General features: G+C 44.4%; 1 protein-coding gene across 1 annotated transcript in view; it reads right to left on the bottom strand.

Annotated features, from left to right (window-relative positions):
• arhgef18b (Rho/Rac guanine nucleotide exchange factor 18b) overlaps positions 1-17,358 on the bottom strand; it is a 30,521-nt gene extending 13,163 nt beyond the window's left edge. Inside the window, exons 1-5 of the mRNA XM_045705889.2 lie at positions 17,029-17,358; positions 14,791-14,931; positions 14,232-14,482; positions 2,575-2,697; positions 2,248-2,365 (exon numbers count right to left, since the gene is read on the bottom strand). Coding sequence (XP_045561845.2) covers positions 2,248-2,365; positions 2,575-2,697; positions 14,232-14,482; positions 14,791-14,931; positions 17,029-17,179 — 784 coding nt within the window. The 5' untranslated portion in view covers positions 17,180-17,358. The remainder of the gene's footprint in view (positions 1-2,247; positions 2,366-2,574; positions 2,698-14,231; positions 14,483-14,790; positions 14,932-17,028) is intronic.
• Positions 17,359-19,646: the final 2,288 nt, after the last annotated feature.

The raw sequence follows: 19,646 nt of genomic DNA, 5'->3' as shown, positions 1-19,646 counted from the left end.
CTTTCTGCCAATATCAGATATGTCTGTCCTGGGACATTTTCTCTTTACTTACAAGCTCATGCGAATCGCATTAGCCTATGTTAGCTCAACGTCCCCTGGGGACCCACCGATCCTGAATAAGTTATCCCTCTAGAGTCTGACGGGGAAGGGGGTTCTAAGCTAACATATGCACTTTAAAAAAAAAAAAGATGGTCATACCAAGGACTATTTAGCTATTTGATTTGACATTTTAAGACCCCTTAAGTTATCAAAAAAATGTATTAAATTATTGGATGAAACATTGAATTTGGCATCATGCTATTAGCCAATAGAAACGCATTGAATAACAGATTCACTACGTGGAACAACAGTCCCATATCTGAGAGCTATAGTATTTTTTGTACATGTATTTATCCCATTATTTTCGGCACTAAACTATCTCCATATACTTCCATTCATTAATTATTATTTTTTTTTACTGGTACCGGGGACCTTCAGACGAGGCTTGTGGGTGTCCTAGAACCAAAACGGAGAACGCCATCCTGTACTTTGTAGGCCAAACCGTTTGAACACTACAGGCGTTTTTGTGAGAAGACCAGATTTTTGGGATGTCTCATGGTCTGACAAACACCGCTCTAGCACTGCCATCGGCAGATGCGGTGGATTGAGACGCAACCCATACAAAAAAAACATGTAGTATAAATGGATGGATTTAAAAATATATATATATATTATGTTAATCAAATTCACACTGGGGTGTGGAAATCGTAGTCTAAGAGTTATGGAGCACAAAATCAGTGGCCCGTGATGGTTGCAACTGAGATCAGCTGAGCGGGTGATATTTATTTTTTCATTAAAGGTTTAATGATTACCTTGTTAGTACGCTGGCCAGTGTTCATTGCAATAGGCCATCTCTGAACGTTAGGGAGAAATAATGCTATTCTTTCTATTCCAACAGTCTTTGAAGTTCCTGTCACAAAGACCTTAAGTTGAGGCTAGCGGAACGCCTCGCCAATATCCAATGGAAGAGCGTGGCGTGAAATACAAAAACCTCAAAAATGCAATAATTTCAATTTTTCAAACATACGACTACTTTACACCATTTTAAAGATAAGACTCTCGTTAATCTAACAGCATTGTCCGATTTCAAAAAGGCATTATGGCCCCTTTTCCACAGTGAAATAGGCTATAAAAAGCTGTGCTGTTATTCGACATTTTTATTGTGAGCCCTCCTAATTTGCGTGGATGAAATTTGGACACCCAATCTATAGGCTTCTGTAAGGCTTAACCTGCCGAGTTGATGTATGGGCTTTAGAATGTTTAATTAAAGTCTATGCCTGGGCTTTTCTCCGTTTTATTTTACAATTTGTATCATGTTAAATATTAGCCACCGTCAGTAATATCCACATACATTTATCACTGTCACTTTAGTGTTCATTTTCTTCCATTTGAAACTTAGATTTTGCATAATTCCATGCCGTTTACCTTTCATTCCTGAGGGTCGCTAGCATTAGTGGATCATATTAGGCTAACGAAACGTTGTGCAATAATTTGGGACATGGAGCCTATTTTAATCATTATGCAACCGAGCCCATACGTAGCAGGTCAAACCTGGAGCATGGTTCACAACGACTGTACCGTTGTCATACAGTTCCATGATAAGTGAGAATTAGGTTAGATTTATAGGACTACACTCATTATGCATTTGGCAGCATTGCCTTTAAATTGTTTAACTTGGGTCAAATGTTTCAGGTAGCCTTCCACAAGCTTCCCACAATAAGTTGGGCGAATTTTGGCCCATTCCTCCTGGCAGAGCTGGTGTAACTGAGTCAGGTTTGTAGGCCTCCTTGCTCGCACACGCTTTTTCAGTGCTGCCCACAAATTTTCTATACGATTGAGGTCAGGGCTTTGTGATGGCCACTCCAATACCTTGACTTTGTTGTCCTTAAGCCATTTTGCCACAACTTTGGAAGTATGTTTGGGGTCATTGTCCATTTGGAAGACCCATTTGCGACCAAGCTTTAACTTCCTGACTGATGTCTTGAGATGTTGCTTTAATATTTCCACATCATTTTCCCCCCTCATGATGCCATCTATTTTGTGAAGTGCCCCCCCCCCCCCCCCCGGTTGAATGAAATGTATTCAGAGTGCAAGGTAGTCACACCTGCAGAGCACGTTACGCGACTGAATAATGTAAGTCTGAATACCAAATACTGAGAAGTGGGTAGGAAAGACATAAATTCCTAAGTCGGGATCGGGTCTCCTTACCTTCTGTGTTCTGCAAAATGCGTTCCACCAGCACTGGGTACTTCGTGATGCGTTGTGTCACCAGGAGAATACACTCTGTCACTCCTAATCTTCTCACAATGGAAAAATTGTTGATTTTCTGGAAGAAAAAGCTACATATTCTATACACAGTTCATAGACCATGTAGTGTAATCTGTAAATATTTCTGGATACATACAACTGCTGAATGTGGATAAAGTCTCATATCTTCTTAAATGGCCCACTGTCATTAATGTTCCTTTAAGTTAGCACATAGTGGATTGGACAGGATTTGTCAATGTCTCTATTATCGTAGAACCAAAAACTTACCCGTATGAGGTTTTGGAACTTCTTGTTGTGTAGCTGCTCCTTGTAATAGCTGACAGCCTCTGTGTGGCGGCTACAGAAATCACCATAGCTCTCCTTCATCCGCTCCCCTATCTCACCTGAAAACTGGAGAGGAGACAAGGATGAGAACAGTCTCAGTATTGTTAGTCTTCCCGGGCTCCTCTGATCACCTTTCACTGACAAGTTTTTAATTGTAGGCATTTTTTATAGAGAGGGAGACAGATAGTAGGGGCATAGACTGAGTGGCCGAGACGGGACTCGAACCCCCAACGGCAGGGGAGCATATGCGATCCGGAGTTGGCAGCTCAGGCTTTGTTTACACAGGCAGCCAATTCTGATATTTTGCCACCAATTGGTCTTTGACAAACGATCAGACAACTTGCACATAATTGGGAAAAAGATCAGAATTGGGTACCTGTGTCAACATAGCCTTTGACCACTACACCAGACTCCGGCACTTTCTGACAGGTTCACTGAGTGCACAAAACATTAGGAACACCTTACTAATACACTGCTCAAAAAAATAAAGGGAACACTTAAACAACACAATGTAACTCCAAGTCAATCTCACTTCTGTGAAATCAAACTGTCCACTTAGGAAGCAACACTGATTGACAATAAATTTCACATGCTGTTGTGCAAATGGAATAGACAACAGGTGGAAATTATAGGCAATTAGCAAGACACCCCCAATAAAGGAGTGGTTCTGCAGGTGGGGACCACAGACCACTTCTCAGTTCCTATGCTTCCTGGCTGATGTTTTGGTCACTTTTGAATGCTGGCGGTGCTTTCACTCTAGTGGTAGCATGAGACGGAGTCTACAACCCACACAAGTGGCTCAGGTAGTGCAGCTCATCCAGGATGGCACATCAATGTGAGCTGTGGCAAGAAGGTTTGCTGTGTCTGCCAGCGTAGTGTCCAGAGCATGGAGGCGCTACCAGGAGACAGACCAGTACATCAGGAGACGTGGAGGAGGCCGTAGGAGGGCAACAACCCAGCAGCAGGACCGCACCTCCGCCTTTGTGCAAGGAGGAGCAGGAGAAGCACTGCCAGAGCCCTGCAAAATGACCTCCAGCAGGCCACAAATGTGCATGTGTCTGCTCAAACGGTCAGAAACAGACTCCATGAGGGTGGTATGAGGGCCCGACGTCCACAGGTGGGGGTTGTGCTTACAGCCCAACACCGTGCAGGACGTTTGGCATTTGCCAGAGAACACCAAGATTGGCAAATTCGCCACTGGCAACCTGTGCTCTTCACAGATGAAAGCAGGTTCACACTGAGCACATGTGACAGACGTGACAGAGTCTGGAGACGCCGTGGAGAACGTTCTGCTGCCTGCAACATCCTCCAGCATGACCGGTTTGGCGGTGGGTCAGTCATGGTGTGGGGTGGCATTTCTTTGGGGGGCCGCACAGCCCTCCATGTGCTCGCCAGAGGTAGCCTGACTGCCATTAGGTACCGAGATGAGATCCTCAGACCCCTTGTGAGACCATATGCTGGTGCCGTTGGCCCTGGGTTCCTCCTAATGCAAGACAATGCTAGATCTCATGTGGCTGGAGTGTGTCAGCAGTTCCTGCAAGAGGAAGGCATTGATGCTATGGACTGGCCCGCCCGTTCCCCAGACCTGAATCCAATTGAGCACATCTGGGACATCATGCCTCGCTCCATCCACCAACGCCACGTTGCACCACAGACTGTCCAGGAGTTGGCGGATGCTTTAGTCCAGGTCTGGGAGGAGATCCCTCAGGAGACCATCCGCCACCTCATCAGGAGCATGCCCAGGCGTTGTAGGGAGGTCATACAGGCACGTGGAGGCCACACACACACTACTGAGCCTCATTTTGACTTGTTTTAAGGACATTACATCAAAGTTGGATCAGCCTGTAGTGTGGTTTTCCACTTTAATTTTGAGTGGGACTCCAAATCCAGACCTCCATGGGTTGATAAATTGGATTTCCATTGATTATTTTTTGGTGATTTTGTTGTCAGCACATTCAACTATGTAAAGAAAAAAATATTTAATAAGATTATTTCTTTCATTCAGATCTAGGATGTGTTGTTTAAGTGTTCCCTTTATTTTTTTGAGCAGTATATTAAATTGCATCCCTTTTGCCCTTAGAACAGCCTCAATTTGTTGGGGCATAGAGTAGAGGTGTTGAAAGCATTCCACAGGGATTGTGGCCCATGTTGACTCCAATGCTTCCCACAGTTGTGTGAAGTTGGCTGGATGTCCTTAGGGCGGTGGACTATTATTGATACACACAGGTAACTGTGCATGAAAAACACAGCAGTGTTGCAGTTCTTGGTACCCTCAAACCGGTGAGCCTGGCACCTACTACCATAACCCATTCAAAGGCACTTAATTCTATTGTGTTGCCCATTCACCCTCTAAAAATGGCACACATACACAATCCATCTCTCAATTGTCTCAAAGCTTTAAAATCCTTCTTTAACCTCCCCTTCCTCTACACTGACTGAAGTTGATTTAACAAGTGATATAAATAAGGGATCATAGCTTTAACCTGGATTCACCTATTAAGTCTGTGTTTTTAAGGTTTTGTATACTCAGTGTATATCTTATTTTCACTTATAAAAGGGAAGGAGGCAGAGAGTGGAAGACAGTTATGTGGGAAAATTACTAACTTTGTTCTGTCTGTTTCTGATGTTAGAAGAAGCCAGAGTTTTTCCTCTTGTTTCTGAGTAACTTAGTCACGCAGCCAAAGACAGTGCTATCTGAGAGTGACCAGTTTTTGGTCCATCCTGTTCCTTTTTTATCTTTCAAGGGCACAGCTGTGTGGAGATACTAAGAGAACAGAGCCTAGCTTGAGAAGCAGCGACAATTCTATCAGCAGAAAGGAGTAACAAAACTGGTGTTATGACTTGTTTGTAGGCTCTCTCACACCTGCTAAACTGCCACGTAGACAAAGGTTATAGAAGTTGAGACCCAACTCTTGTCGGTTGGCTCTTAGCGCTGCACTGTTGAGTGGACTGTTATCTGCTCCAGATTTGCAAATAGTATAATAAAAAGTTGTTATTTTGAAGAATCTGCAGTCTCTTCCTTTCTGGTTAGAATTTCCACGACAATTCTTGGCGACTAGGATGGGATGGCTAACTCCGCTTGCTGATCGTTCCCGGAGACACAGAGGTTAATTGTGCACAGGGGCTACGTTAGGTGTGGCTCAGGGAGCCCACACCCCACTAAAAGGAGCAGAAGGGACCCCGCCTCGAACCCGGCAGAGAGCGTCAGTGGACGGATACGCCATCCCGAACAGACAAAATACATTTAAGGGTGAGACAGATTTTCTTTCAAACATCATAGAAAATCCTGTTCTGGGAACAGGTTGTGCACATGTCACATCCTGACCAGTATAAGGGTTAATTGTTATGGTAGTTTGGTCAGGACGTGGCAGAGGGTATTTGTTTTATGTGGTTCGGGGTGGTGTGTTTGTTGAAGGGCGTTTGATTTCTTATTTCCGGGTTTTGGTTTATGTTCTATGTTTAGTCGAGTGAGTGTATTTCTATGTTAGGTTAATGGGGGGGTTGGGACTCTCAATTGGAGACAGGTGCTTCCTCGTTGCCTCTGATTGAGAGTCCTATATATGGGTAATTGTTTGGTGTAGGTTTTGTGGGAGATTGTTTCTTGTCTAGCGTGTATGAGCCTGAGAAAACTGTTCGGTGATCGTGAGTTCGTTTTGTTATTTTGGTGTCCATTTTGAGTCTAATAAAAGTTCAAGATGAGCAACCACATACCTGCTGCATTTTGGTCCTCCTTTCCCGACGACAACTGTGACAGCACATTAGGTCTTTGTTGGAGCAAAGACACCCCTAGCTTTAAACTTTGTTGTAGAGTTATTTCTGATAGGGGAAGTCCTAGAATATTTAATTAGGAACTCTGTTGGAACAGATATCATTAATTAAAGGAGAAATTCTGGGACGAGTTGCCCTGTTGGAGCAGGGACATCTCTGACTAGGATCCTTGTAGGAGCAGGGATAACCTGGTCAGAGATGGGTGAGTTGTCACTGTGTGTGAAGAAGACCTTGTCTTAGTGACAAAGGAGGGCTCTACTGTGTGTGGAGAAAACCCTGTTTTATAAGAGGTATTCCCGGGTAAATGAGCATTAGTTGGCAAAGTACTTAATTAATATTAATTGATATGCCATGGTTTGCAATCATCAGATGTAAATGCATGAGTTATGTGGTTCTAGGACAGGGAAAGTAGCCACCCTTTGCCTTGATGACAGCTTTGCACACTCTTGGCATTCTCTCAACCATCTTCACCGGGAATGCTTTTCCAACAGTCTTGAAGGAGATCCCACATATGCTGAGCACTTGTTGGCTGCTTTTCCTTCACTCTGCGGTCCGACTCATCCCAAACCATCTCAATTTGGTTGAGGTCGGGTTTGTGGAGGACAGGTCATCTGATGCAGCACTCCACTCTCCTCCTTGGTAAATAGCCTTATACACAGCCTGGAGGTGTCACGTCCTGACCAGTATAAGGGTTATTTGTTATTGTAGTTTGGTCAGGACGTGGCAGAGGGTATTTGTTTTATGTGGTTCGGGGTGGTGTTTTTGGTAGAAGGGTATTTTATTTATGTATTCCGGGGTTTTGGGGCACTGTTCCTTATTTATGTATTTCTGTTTAGTCTAGTCAGTTGTATTTCTATGTTTAGGTTAATGGGGCATTGGACTCTCAATTGGAGGCAGGTGCTTTCTCGTTGCCTCTGATTGAGAGTCCTATATATGGGTATGTGTTTGGTTTAGTGTTTGTGGGAGATTGTCTCTTGTTTTGCGTGTGTGAGACTTACAAGACTGTTTGGTTGTTCGTGAGTTCTTCGTCGTTTGTTATTTTGGTGTTTTCAATAAATATCAAGATGAGCATCCACATTCCTGCTGCGTTTTGGTCCTCCTTTCCCGACGACAACCGTGACAGGAGGTGTGTTGAGTCATTGTGCTGTTGAAAAACAAATGATAGTCTCACAAAGACACGGCGGTTGGAACCAAAAATCTCAAATTTTTAGATAATGTCCACTGCCAGTCTAATGTATTGGCCCAAGCAAGTCTCTTCTTCTTATTGGTGTCCTTTGGTAGTGGTTTCTTTGCAGAAATTTGACCATGAAGGCCTGATTCACACAATCTCCTCTGAACAGTTGATGTCTGTTACTTGAACTCTGAATAATTTATTTGGGCTGCAATTTCTGAGGCTGGTAACTCTAATGAACGTATCCTCTGCAGCAGAGGTAACTCTGGGTCTTCCATTCCTGTGGCGGTCCTCATGAGAGCCTGTTTCATCATAGCACTTGATGGTTTTTGAGACTGGATTGACTGGCCTTCATGTCTTAAAGTAGTGATGGACTGTTGTTTCTCTTTGCTTATTTGAGATGTTCTTGCCATAATATGGACTTCGCCGTATTTGGCAAAAGACCATCTTCTCTATACCCCCATCTACCTTGTCACAACACAACTGATTGGCTCAAACGCATTAAGAAATAAAGTAATTCCACAAATTAACTTTTAAGAAGGCACACCTGTTAATTGAATTACTACCTCATGAAACTGGTTGAGAGAATACCAAGAGTGTGCAAAGCTGTCATCAAGGCAAAGTGTGGCTACTTGGAAGAATCTCAAATATAAACAGATCAAAATACATTTTAATACTTTTGTTACTACATGATTCCATATGTGTTATTTCATAGTTTTGATATTTTTACTATTATTCTACAATGTAGAAAATAGTAAACATAAAGAAAAACCCTTAAATGAGCAGGTGTTCTAAAACTTTTGACCGGTAGTGTACTTAGGGAAATAATTGGTTATGTGCATAAAACACATACAACATTTTGTATAGGGGGAAATACTATATGGGTACAGAATTCTAAATTACATAAAGACATATACAAATATTTTGATGGTGAAGAAATTCCCCCTTTGAGTTAACCCATAATTTATTTTAAGAAAGGAAGAAGTTCGTAACTAAATATTATTTGTTTTGTGTTTGAATAGACAAAGTTTCACAATGGGAGCCAAGAGAAGCAGGGGAGAAACTTGTCTGCCTGACCCGCTGGTAAGGTAATGGTGGATAAGTGGGGCAGGGACATTCTGGAACAGGTCCCGCTCTGGCACAAGCTAGCAGACTTTCCCTTGAAAAGTACATTAAGTGAAGTTTTGCTAGCAGAATGTAGAAAGAAGTTACAGGACTTAGAAGAAACCAAGAAAGGCAAGGCAAGTAGAATAGACTGGGATGATTTTAAGAAATGGGAAAGAGAAGCAGAGAAGGGCAGACAAGAAAGTTAAAGGAATAATGGTGAATGATAAGAAAAGGAGAAACAATGACTATCCACCTCCCTATTATACCTATGATTCCACTGCACCAGCACCCGCCCTGGTTGTCCAACAGCAGCCTGCTCAGCCGCCTTCCCCACCGCAGCTCTACCCCGAAACAAGACCTGATACGACTGAAGGACTGTCAGACCCCTAAGAGACAGCCCCAGAGCAGTAGGAATCTGTTCTACACACCACCTACAATGACTCCCATTTCACTAGAGGACTAAAGGCATAGATTGGAGAACTGTTTCCGCAAACACAGTGGCATCAGAACAGCAACCGATGACTACAACAGCCTCTTGAAGGCTGCCCTAATGAATGGACTTTTGCCAGCCCTTGGTAAACAGGTTAAGATGACCTGCATTGGCTGGGAAACTACTACCCTACAGACGGTCATTGAACACTGTAAACGCGCTGAGAGGCAGCAACTGTCTCAAGAAGATAAGACGAAACAGAGCATGGAAAAGGAGGAATGCACAGCTGGCATTCTCAAAGACAGGGCCAGCAGGCCCAGGGACGACCTCCAAAACGATTGACAGAGAGGAAAAGGAAGAGGTAGAAGAGGAGGGGGAGACGGTGCGGACGGTCCGGACGACAGCAACCATATTGCTATAATTGTGGAAAGAGTGGACATTTTGCAAAAGACTGCAAGAACGGATCGGGAGGGGGAGGTAACTGGTGAACAGGACCGCCACTGAAAACGACCCTTTACAACCCACACAGAGGCTGACGCGAGGATGAGACAGTTGACTAGAGGTTGACCGATTATGATTTTTCAATGCCAATACCGATTTATTGGCGGACCAAAAAAGCCGATACCGATTTTTAATAATAATGACAATTACAACAATACTGAATTAACTTTTATTTTAACTTAATATAATACATAAATAAAATCAATTTAGTCTCAAATAAATAATGAAACCTGTTCAATTTGGTTTAAATAATGCAAAAACACAGTGTTGGAGAAGAAAGTAAAAATGCAATACGTGCCATGTAAAGAAAAGCTAACGTTTAAGTTCCTTGCTCAGAACATATGAAAGCTGGTGGTTCCTTTTAACATGAGTCTTCAATATTCCCAGTTAAGAAGTTTTAAGTTGTAGATATTACAGGAATTATAGGACTATTTCTCTCTATACCATTTGTATTTCATATACCTTTTGACTATTGGATGTTCTCATAGGCACTATAGTATTGCCAGCCTAATCTCAGGAGTTCATAGGCTTGAAGTCATAAACAGTGCTGTGCTTCAAGCATTGCAAAGAGCTGCTGGCAAATGCAGTAAAGTGCTGTTTGAATGAATGCTTACCAGCCTGCTGCTGCCTACCACCGCTCAGTCAGACTGCTCTATCAAATATCAAATCATAGACTTAATTATAATATAATAAACACACAGATACGAGCCTTAGGTCATTAATATGGTCAAATCCGGAAACTATCATTTTGAAAACAAAACGTTTATTCTTTCAGTGAAATACGGAACCGTTCCGTATTTTATCTAACGGGTGGCATCCCTAAGTTTAAATATTGCTGTTACATTGCACAACCTTCAATGTTATGTCATAATTATGTACAATTCCGGCAAATTAATGACGGTCCTTGTTAGGAAGAAATGGTCTTCACACAGTTTGCAATGAGCCAGGCGGCCCAAACTGCTGCATATACCCTGACTCTGCTTGCACAGAACACAAGAGAAGTGACACAATTTACCTAGTTTAAAGAAATTCATGTTAGCAGGTAATATTAACTAAATATGCAGGTTCAAAAAAATATACTTGTGTATTGATTTTAAGAAAGGCATTGATGTTCATGGTTAGGTACACATTGCTTTTTTTTTCTTCGAATCCGCTTGTTAAATCATCACCCGTTTGGCGAAGTAGGCTGTGATTCGATGATAAATTAACAGGCACCTCATCGATTATAGGCAACGCAGGACAAGCTAGATAACTACACATGGTTGATGATATTATTAGTTTAACTAGTGATTATCTTAAGATTGTTTTTTATAAGTTTAATGCTAGCTAGCAACTTACCTTGGCTCTTTGCTGCACTCGCGTAACAGGTTGTCAGCCTGCCAAACAGTCTCCTCGTGGAGTGCAATGTAATCGGCGTCCAAAAATGCCGATTTACCGAATGTTATGAAAACTTGAAATCGGCCCTAATTAACCGGCCATGCCAATTAATCGGTCGACCTCTACAGTTGACACCCCTGGACAGCATTCAAAGATTATTTCAAGCCCCCGTAAGGAGCCAACGGTTCGTCTCTTCGTCAACGGTGAGTCAATTGAATTTCTAGTAGATACTGGCACTGCAATGTGTCACGTTCTGACCAGTATGAGGGTTATTTTGTTAGTGTAGGCTGGACAGGACGTGGCAGAGGGTATTTGGTTTATGTGGTTCGGGGTGTGTGTATTATGTAGAGGGTAGTTGATTTATGTATTCCGGGGTTTTTTGGTCACTGCTCTGTTAGTTTATGTTCTTTCTAGTTAGTCTGTTTCTATGTTTAGTTAATTGGGGTGTAGACTCTCAATTGAAGGCAGGTGTTGTCTAGTTGCCTTTGATTGAGAGTCCTATATATTAGGGTGTGTTTGTGTTTGTAAGTTGTGGGAGGTTGTCACTTGAATTTCTGTCTTGTGCCTTCAAGTCTGTCTTCGTCGTCCATCGTTTTGTTTTGTTTGTAGTAGTGTTTTCATTAAAGTTAATTATGAGCACTCAACCCGCTGCGCCTTGGTGCATTCCTGACGACCGTCGTTACAGAACCTCCCACCAAATCCGGATCAAGCAGTGGAGGAAGGAGCAACAGGTGGACTTATTGGAGCAAAGGGAATTTGAGTTGGACCAACGGGAGAAATGGACATGGGAACAGATTATGGCCGGAGAGGGCCCATGGAAAAATGGAGCGAAGACCGGGAACGCTACAGGGGAACACGACTAGCCATTAAGCCGGAGAGGCAGCCCCAATCATTTTTTTTGGGGGGGGGGGGGGGGCACACGGGTAGTTTGGCAGGGCCAGGATTGAGAAGCAAGCCAAATCCCCGTGCTTATTGGGGGCAGCCTAGTATTAGTCAGGTCCCGTGCGTTGGAGTGAGGTGCACGGCGTTGAGGCCTAGTATTCACAGGCCGGTGTGCGCAGTACCTGCGCCCCTCATTTGTCAGGGGAAAGCGGGCATCCAGCCACGAAGGGTGGAGCCAGTACTGCGCTCAAGACCGCCAGTGCGCCTTCACGGTCCAATATATCCTGTTCCCGCTCCACGCACTAGCCCTAAGGTGTGTGTTTAAAGCTGGCATATCCAGTACCAGCACCACGCACCAGGCTTCCAGTGCGTCAGCCCAGTCCAGTACGTCCTGTTCCCGCTCCACGCACTAGCCCTAAGGTGTGTGTTTCCAGGCTGGCATATCCAGTACCAGCACCACGCACCAGGCTTCCAGTGCGTCAGCCCAGTCCAGTACGTCTTGTTCCCGCTCCACGCACTAGCCCTAAGGTGTGTGTTTTCAGGCTGGCATATCCAGTACCAGCACCACGCACTAGGCTTCCAGTGCGTCAGCCCAGTCCAGTATGTCCTGTTCCCGCTCCATGCACTAGCCCTAAGGTGTGGGTTTCCAGGCTGGCATATCCAGTACCAGCACCACGCACCAGGCTTCAGTGCGTCAGCCCAGTCCAGCACGTCCTGTCCATGTTCCTCGTACTAGCCATGTGGTGCGTGTCCTTAGTCTGGCACGTCCTAAGCCAGCCCCACGCACCAGAGCTTCCGACGACAGTGCCCCGGAGAGAGACGGCCCACTGTTCGGAACCAGGTGAGACGGCCCACTGTTCAGAGCCGAGTGAGTCTGGCTACAGTCCAGAACCAAGTGAGTCTGTCTACAGTCCAGAGCTCCTAGAGTCTTCCTACAGTCCAGAGCTCCTAGAGTCACCCTACAGTCCAGAGCTCCTAGAGTCACCCTACAGTCCAGAGCTCCTAGAGTCACCCTACAGTCCAGAGCTCCTAGAGTCACCCTACAGTCCGGGGTCGACAGAGAGGGACATCACTGTAGAGACACTTTATGAGGGGAGTGAGCCAGGGGTGGAGTGGGGTCTGCGTCCGGCTCCTGAGCCACCTCCTGAGGGGGGAGTATTGGGGTTGGGGGGGGGGGGGGGGGGGGGGGTGTTGCAGGAACACCGTGGGTGACGGTGGCCACCCTCACTTCCCTCCCATGTACTTTTGGGGATTTATTAGTGTTTTGGGGGTTATTTGTTGTTGTTTTTTTGTGTGTGAGGTGCATCCGGGGTCTGCACCTTTGGGGGGGGGGGGGGGGGGTAATGTCACGTTCTGTCCAGTATGAGGGTTATTTTGTTAGTGTAGGCTGGTCAGGACGTGGCAGAGGGTATTTGGTTTATGTGGTTCGGGGTGTGTATATTATGTAGAGGGTAGTTGATTTATGTATTCCAGGGTTTTTTGGTCACTGCTCTGTTAGTCTGTTCTTTCTAGTTAGTCTGTTTCTATGTTTAGTTAATTGGGGTGTGGACTCTCAATTGAAGGCAGGTGTTGTCTAGTTGCCTTTGATTGAGAGTCCTATATATTAGGGTGTGTTTGTGTTTGTAATTTGTGGGAGGTTGTCACTTGAATTGCTGTCTTGTGCCTTCAAGTCTGTCTTCGTCGTCCATCGTTTTGTTTTGTTTGTAGTAGTGTTTTCATTAAAGTTAATTATGAGCACTCAACCCGCTGCGCCTTGGTCCATTCCTGACGACCGTCGTTACACAATGTCTGTCTTAAATTCTAAAACTGTCCAATCCTCCCATGTGAAATGAATCACTCTTGTTTCTGAGTAACTTGGTCATGCGGCCAAAGACAAAGGGCCATCTGAGAGTGACCAGATTTTGGTCCATCCTGTTCTTTTCGTATCTTTCAAAGGGCACAGCTGTGTGGAGATATTAAGAGAACAGAGGCTAGCTTGAGCAGCATCACCTAGATATTAGCTAGAAAGGATTAACAAAACTGCATGTAATGTTCCCATCACGCTCTCAAACACCTGCTAAACTGCCATGTAGACAAACGTTATAAAAGCTGAGACCCAACTCTTGTTCGTTGGGCTCTTGACGCTGCACCATTGGGTGGATTGTTAATTGCTCCAGATGATCAAGTCTTGTAATAAAGTTGTTGTTTGAATAATCTAGTCTTTCTCTTCCTTTTGATTCGAATTTCCAGTCAAGGTAATTGGGATACAGCATCGGAATTTATTTTTCTTTACCTGCAAATACGGGAAAACTACAAGTCACTGTGTATGTAAGAGAGAGTGAATTAGAGAAAGTGTGTGTAACACTGTGTGTGTGGTGTCTCTACCTGTGTGGTGAGGATGTCAGCGAGTCTCTGTATGTTGTAGTTCTTGTCGCTGCCGGGCTGCGTGGCGTCTCGGCGCCGCTCTTTGAGGTGGGACAGGAAGTGTGTGTGTAGCTCCAGTAGGTTCTCCAGCCGCGGGAACAGACAGTCCAGACGCCGCTCATCCATCTGAAGGTGCTCTTTCAGCTCCCTCACGTACACACGCAACATGATCTTCAGGGTCCGTACGTGGTGCATCTCTGTCTGCATCAACTCTGTTGGGACAAATAGACAGAATGACTGACAGACAGACAGGGGGTTCAACATCTAATTAGCCTTTTACAGGAATTTGCTTTTCATCCACCGGACTCCTTTATTGATTGTAGAGCCAGACAGAGATGGATGGAACAATTGACATTCAAAAAGAGTTGAGCTTCTCCCTTCTCATAATTCACCTTCTAATCCTCAACTTAACCACAGGTATAACTACAAAAACACATTGAAAGCCTACATAAAACACGACAAATATAACAAGATGTATAAGGCATCAAAATACAACAAAGATAGTGTATGACAAACTGACCGTAGATGACGTCCTGTCTCTTGACCATCTCCTTGGTGTGTTTCTTCAGGTACTGTTGGTCCACAGCCAGGCTCCATGACTCCACATCCAAGTCCTGGGCATCTGACTCCAGATCAGCTTGAACCGCAGAGTAGTATGCATCTGGGGGAGGGGCATGGAACAGGTTGAGGTTGAGGCTGGCTGCAGCAATGTGACTGTATGCTTGTGTAGCACAACTCCAATGTATTTCTAATGCATTCAATAGGTGATGTTCGTTAACCTCTCTGGGCTAGGCGGGACGAATTCGTCCCACCTACGCAACAGCCAGTGTAATCCAGTGGCGCGATTTTCAAATACCTTAAAAATCCTATTACTTCAATTTTTCAAACATATGACTATTTTACAGCTATTTAAAGACAAGACTCTCGTTAATCTAACCACACTGTCCGATTTCAAAAAGGCTTTACAACGAAAGCAAAACATTAGATTATGTCAGCAGAGTACCCAGCCAGAAATAATCAGACACCCATTTTTCAAGCTAGCATATAATGTCACAAAAACCCAGAAGACAGCTAAATGCAGCACTAACCTTTGATGATCTTCATCAGATGACAACCCTAGGACATTATGTTATACAATACATGTATGTTTTGTTCAATCAAGTTCATATTTATATCAAAAAACAGCTTTTTACATTAGCATGTGACGTTCAGAACTAGCATACTTCCGGGGAATTTACTAACAATTTACTAAATTACTCACGATAAACGTTCACAAAAAGCATAACAATTATTTTAAGAATTATAGATACAGAACTCCTCTATGCACTCGATATGTCCGATTTTAAAATAGCTTTTTGGTGAAAGCACATTTTGCAATATTCTAAGTACATAGCCCAGCCATCACGGGCTAGCTATTTAGACACCCGGCAAGTTTAGCCTTCACCAAAATCAGATTTACTATAACAAAAATGTTATTACCTTTGTTGTCTTCATCAGAATGCACTCCCAGGACTTCTACTTCAATAACAAATGTTGGTTTGGTCCCAAATAATCCATCGTTATATCCAAATAGCGGCGTTTTGTTCGTGCGTTCCAGACACTATCCGAAATGGTAAATCAGGGTTACGAGCATGGCGCAATTCGTGACAAAAAAAATCTAAATATTCCATTACCGTACTTCGAAGCATGTCAACCGCTGTTTAAAATCAATTTTTATGCAATTTATCTCGTAAAAAAGCAATAATATTCCGACCGGGAATCTCCTTTTCGGTAAACAGAGGAAAAAACAGAAAGACGGGGGCGGCCAGTGCACACGCCTAAGCCCACTGTCCCTTGATCGGCCACTTGAGAAAGGCGATAATGTGTTTCAGCCTGGGGCTGGAATGACGACATTCAGGTTTTTCCCGGGCTCTGGGAGCCTATTGGAGCCGTGGGAAGTGTCACGTTACCGCAGAGATCTTAAGTTTTGGAAAGAGATGTCAAAGAAAGCCAATAAATGGTCAGACAGGCCACTTCCTGTAAAGGAATCTCTCAGGTTTTGACCTGCCATTTGAGTTCTGTTATACTCACAGACACCATTCAAACAGTTTTAGAAACTTTGGAGTGTTTTCTATCCAAAGCCAATAATTATATGCATATTCTAGTTACTGGGCAGGAGTAGTAACCAGATTAAATCGGGTACGTTTTTTATCCAGCCGTGTCAATACTGCCCCCTAGCCCTAATTAAAGTCACATCACATGGTTTAGCAATATGTGCAATTAAATGCTAAAATAATAATTCTACGCTACGACCACTAACACATACTGATCTCCCGTAGTCGGGTTGGATGACTGTTTCTGTCTTGCTACTGTAGCAGCACTAGCTACATCACTGCTAGACAACCTGGGATAATCATGCAGTCTCTTCCACACATTCCAGCTTAATGAAACTGGGTGAGGTCCGATCTCTCTCCCAACAGCCCACGCTCTCTATATGCCAGCCATATAACCCGTCTCATAACCTAGGATAACAACAGGGTTGCATGACCTTCCTCCTGGAGAGCTACCCTCCTGAAGGCTTTCTCTCCAACCCTAATCTTGCACACCTGATTCTACTAATTGGCTCCTCGATAGGACTTTGATTAGCTGAATTGTGTTAGTTACAACAGGGTTGGAGCAAAAGCCTGCACACTCAGTAGTGGTTGTCCACTCCGGCTGTACGGTACTCGCTCTCATGTATCTAAGCTCTAAAGAGCAGCTCCCTCCCTAACCCACTCACCCTCTACGATGATGGAGTCAGTGGTGGAAGGGGTCAGGGACACCGCATACTCGTTGAAGCGCTTGATCCCGAAGCGGAGGCTGTCCATCTCGTCCATGTCCCCTGGGAGGGATCTGAAAGAGGAGCGCCACAGGTCCAGAGTGGAATACATACTGAGAGACTACAAGACTACTATACACTAATACTACAGACACAGCTACAATACAGAGGTCCTGAATGACATACTGGACTGAGATGTTACAACAAGACACACTAACACCAACACCCCCCCGGCATAGGAGAAAGACACAGCTACACTACACTAAAGTGGCATACATACTGTACATGCTGAGATACTACACGGACACTACTCAACCACAGGAGACAAAGACACAGCTACACTACAGCTAGACTGGCATACATGCTGAGAGAGACTATACTACCACAGATGGCAAAGACACAGCTACACACCTCCCGCAACCTGCCTGCCTGCCTGCAAGATGCCCCGTCTACGACAGCACTATGATAGAGCTTAAAACAGCCAGTGCTGTCTCAACTCAAATCAAAGAACTGCAAAATTCACTTGACAGTTAGCTGCAGCATGTCACCTATTAATAACACATCACAGACATGTAGAAAAAAATAAAGCCAAAACCAGCTTGCATGCACCACAACCACCAGAAAGGTAAAATGTATTTGCTTAAAAACTAACATTCAATTCACAAATGAAATTATACAGAGCAGTGGTATAGAGTCTATACAGATGATATAGGGCAGTGGTATAGTCTATAACTACAGTCTATTATGACAATGGTATAGCCTACATAGTGGCGGTCAATACACTGCTATTGACCAGCGGCTAGCTTATGTAGCCTGCTGACTGATTGGTCAGGTGGCTAGCTGTTGTTAGTACTAACCCAGAGCTGCTGTTGTGGTTGAGGTAGGCTGCAGCAGTGTGACTGTGGCTGGAGGAAGAGCTGCTGGAGGCAGCAGGCTGAGCACTGGGTCTCGGTGGGCTGAGGGTCATGCCTGGGACTTGCGGCGAGCTGGAGGGCCCATCAGGGGCCAGCGAGGACTTGTCCCCCTTCCTCAGGGCTGGGAAAAGACGAGAGAAGGATGAGAGATGGCAAAAGCGCTGCTTGCCCCAGTAACGCTGCAGCCAGACGTGAGGCAGAGAACCCTGCAGGAAGCGACAGGTGAGGTGGTCTCTGTGCATCAGCACCCGGACTCCCAGACGGCCAGACAGACCCCAGGAGGGCCCCCAGACATTGACCCTACTCCGGGCAGGTCTCGCCCGACCAACCCCCTTGTTAACCTCTAGCTCCATAGTGTCGGTCTGTCTCGCAGGAGTAGAGGTGATGCTGCTGCTCACACTAGTCACGGAGACTGATACACACATGGCTTTATATGCCCACCCGACTCCTGATTAAGTACATTCTAGAGATCACACATGCCCCTTTCCTTTTCTCTCTCTCGTTTTTTCTACATCTCTCTCGCTCTCTCTTCCCTTCCCCTCCTCCACCTCTCTGTTTCCAGCGAGGGCAGGGCTGGGGTGGGCTGTGTGATATTAGAGAGATCAGAGATCAACAAGTAGGAGGGGAGATGAGAACACAGGTGTCTGTCAGTCAGAGTCTTGCTGCTCTTCAGATGACTACCGCTACTGAGGATGAGCAGCGTAGACTCAACCCTCACGTGCTAGACTGCTGCTACTGAGAATGGGCAGTGTAGCTTCTGCACTTATCCACCAGACCGCTGCGACTGAGGATGAGCAGTTTAACATCTGGGTGATTCTCATGAGACTGGCACTTGACAAAAAAGAAACATTTTCCACCATAATTCCTCTTGGATCACTAAGATTAGGATCTGCATGTATCTATTTCATAATTATTACGTGGTATATTAATCAGATATTATGCATTTTACCAACATTTCCACAACTAGCACTGCAAAAATTATAATTACCACAGCTTTTGAAGTCCAAAAAAGTTATAAACAAATAAATGTACAATTTTTTTAAACATTGCTCACCTAATGAAAAAGCCTGAGTTACACATAACACTGAAACAAATATACACTGAACCAAAATATAAATGCAACATGAAACAATTTCAAGTTCACTGAGTTACAGTTCATATAAAGACATCAGTCAATTTACATAAATTAATTAGGCCCTAATCTATGGATTTCACATTACTTGAAATACAGAAATGAATCTGTTGGTCACAGATACCTTAAAAAAAGTAGGAGCGTGGATCAGAAAACCACTCAGTATCTGGTGTGATCCCCATTTGCCTAATACAGCGCGACTCATCTCCTTCACATAGAGTTGATCATCCTGTTGATTGTGGCCTGTGGAATGTTGATTGTGGCCCACTCTCCTTCAATGGCTGTTCGAAGTTCCTGGATATCCAGAGCATCCCAAACATGCTCAATGGTTGGCGTGGTTACACGTGGTCTGTGGTTGTGAGGCCGGTTGGAAATACTGCCAAATTCTCTAAAATGACAGAGAAATTAACATTAAATTCTGGCAACAGCTCTGGTGGACATTCCTGCAGTCAGCATGCCAATTGCATGCTCCTTCAACTTGAGGCATCTGAGGCATTGTGTTGTGTGACAAAACGGCACATTTTAGAGTGGCC

This window comes from Salmo salar, chromosome 23, assembly GCF_965601325.2.
Source record: "Salmo salar chromosome 23, fSalSal1, whole genome shotgun sequence".
NCBI lineage: Eukaryota > Metazoa > Chordata > Actinopteri > Salmoniformes > Salmonidae > Salmo > Salmo salar.
This window is presented reverse-complemented; position numbering and strand designations above follow the sequence as displayed.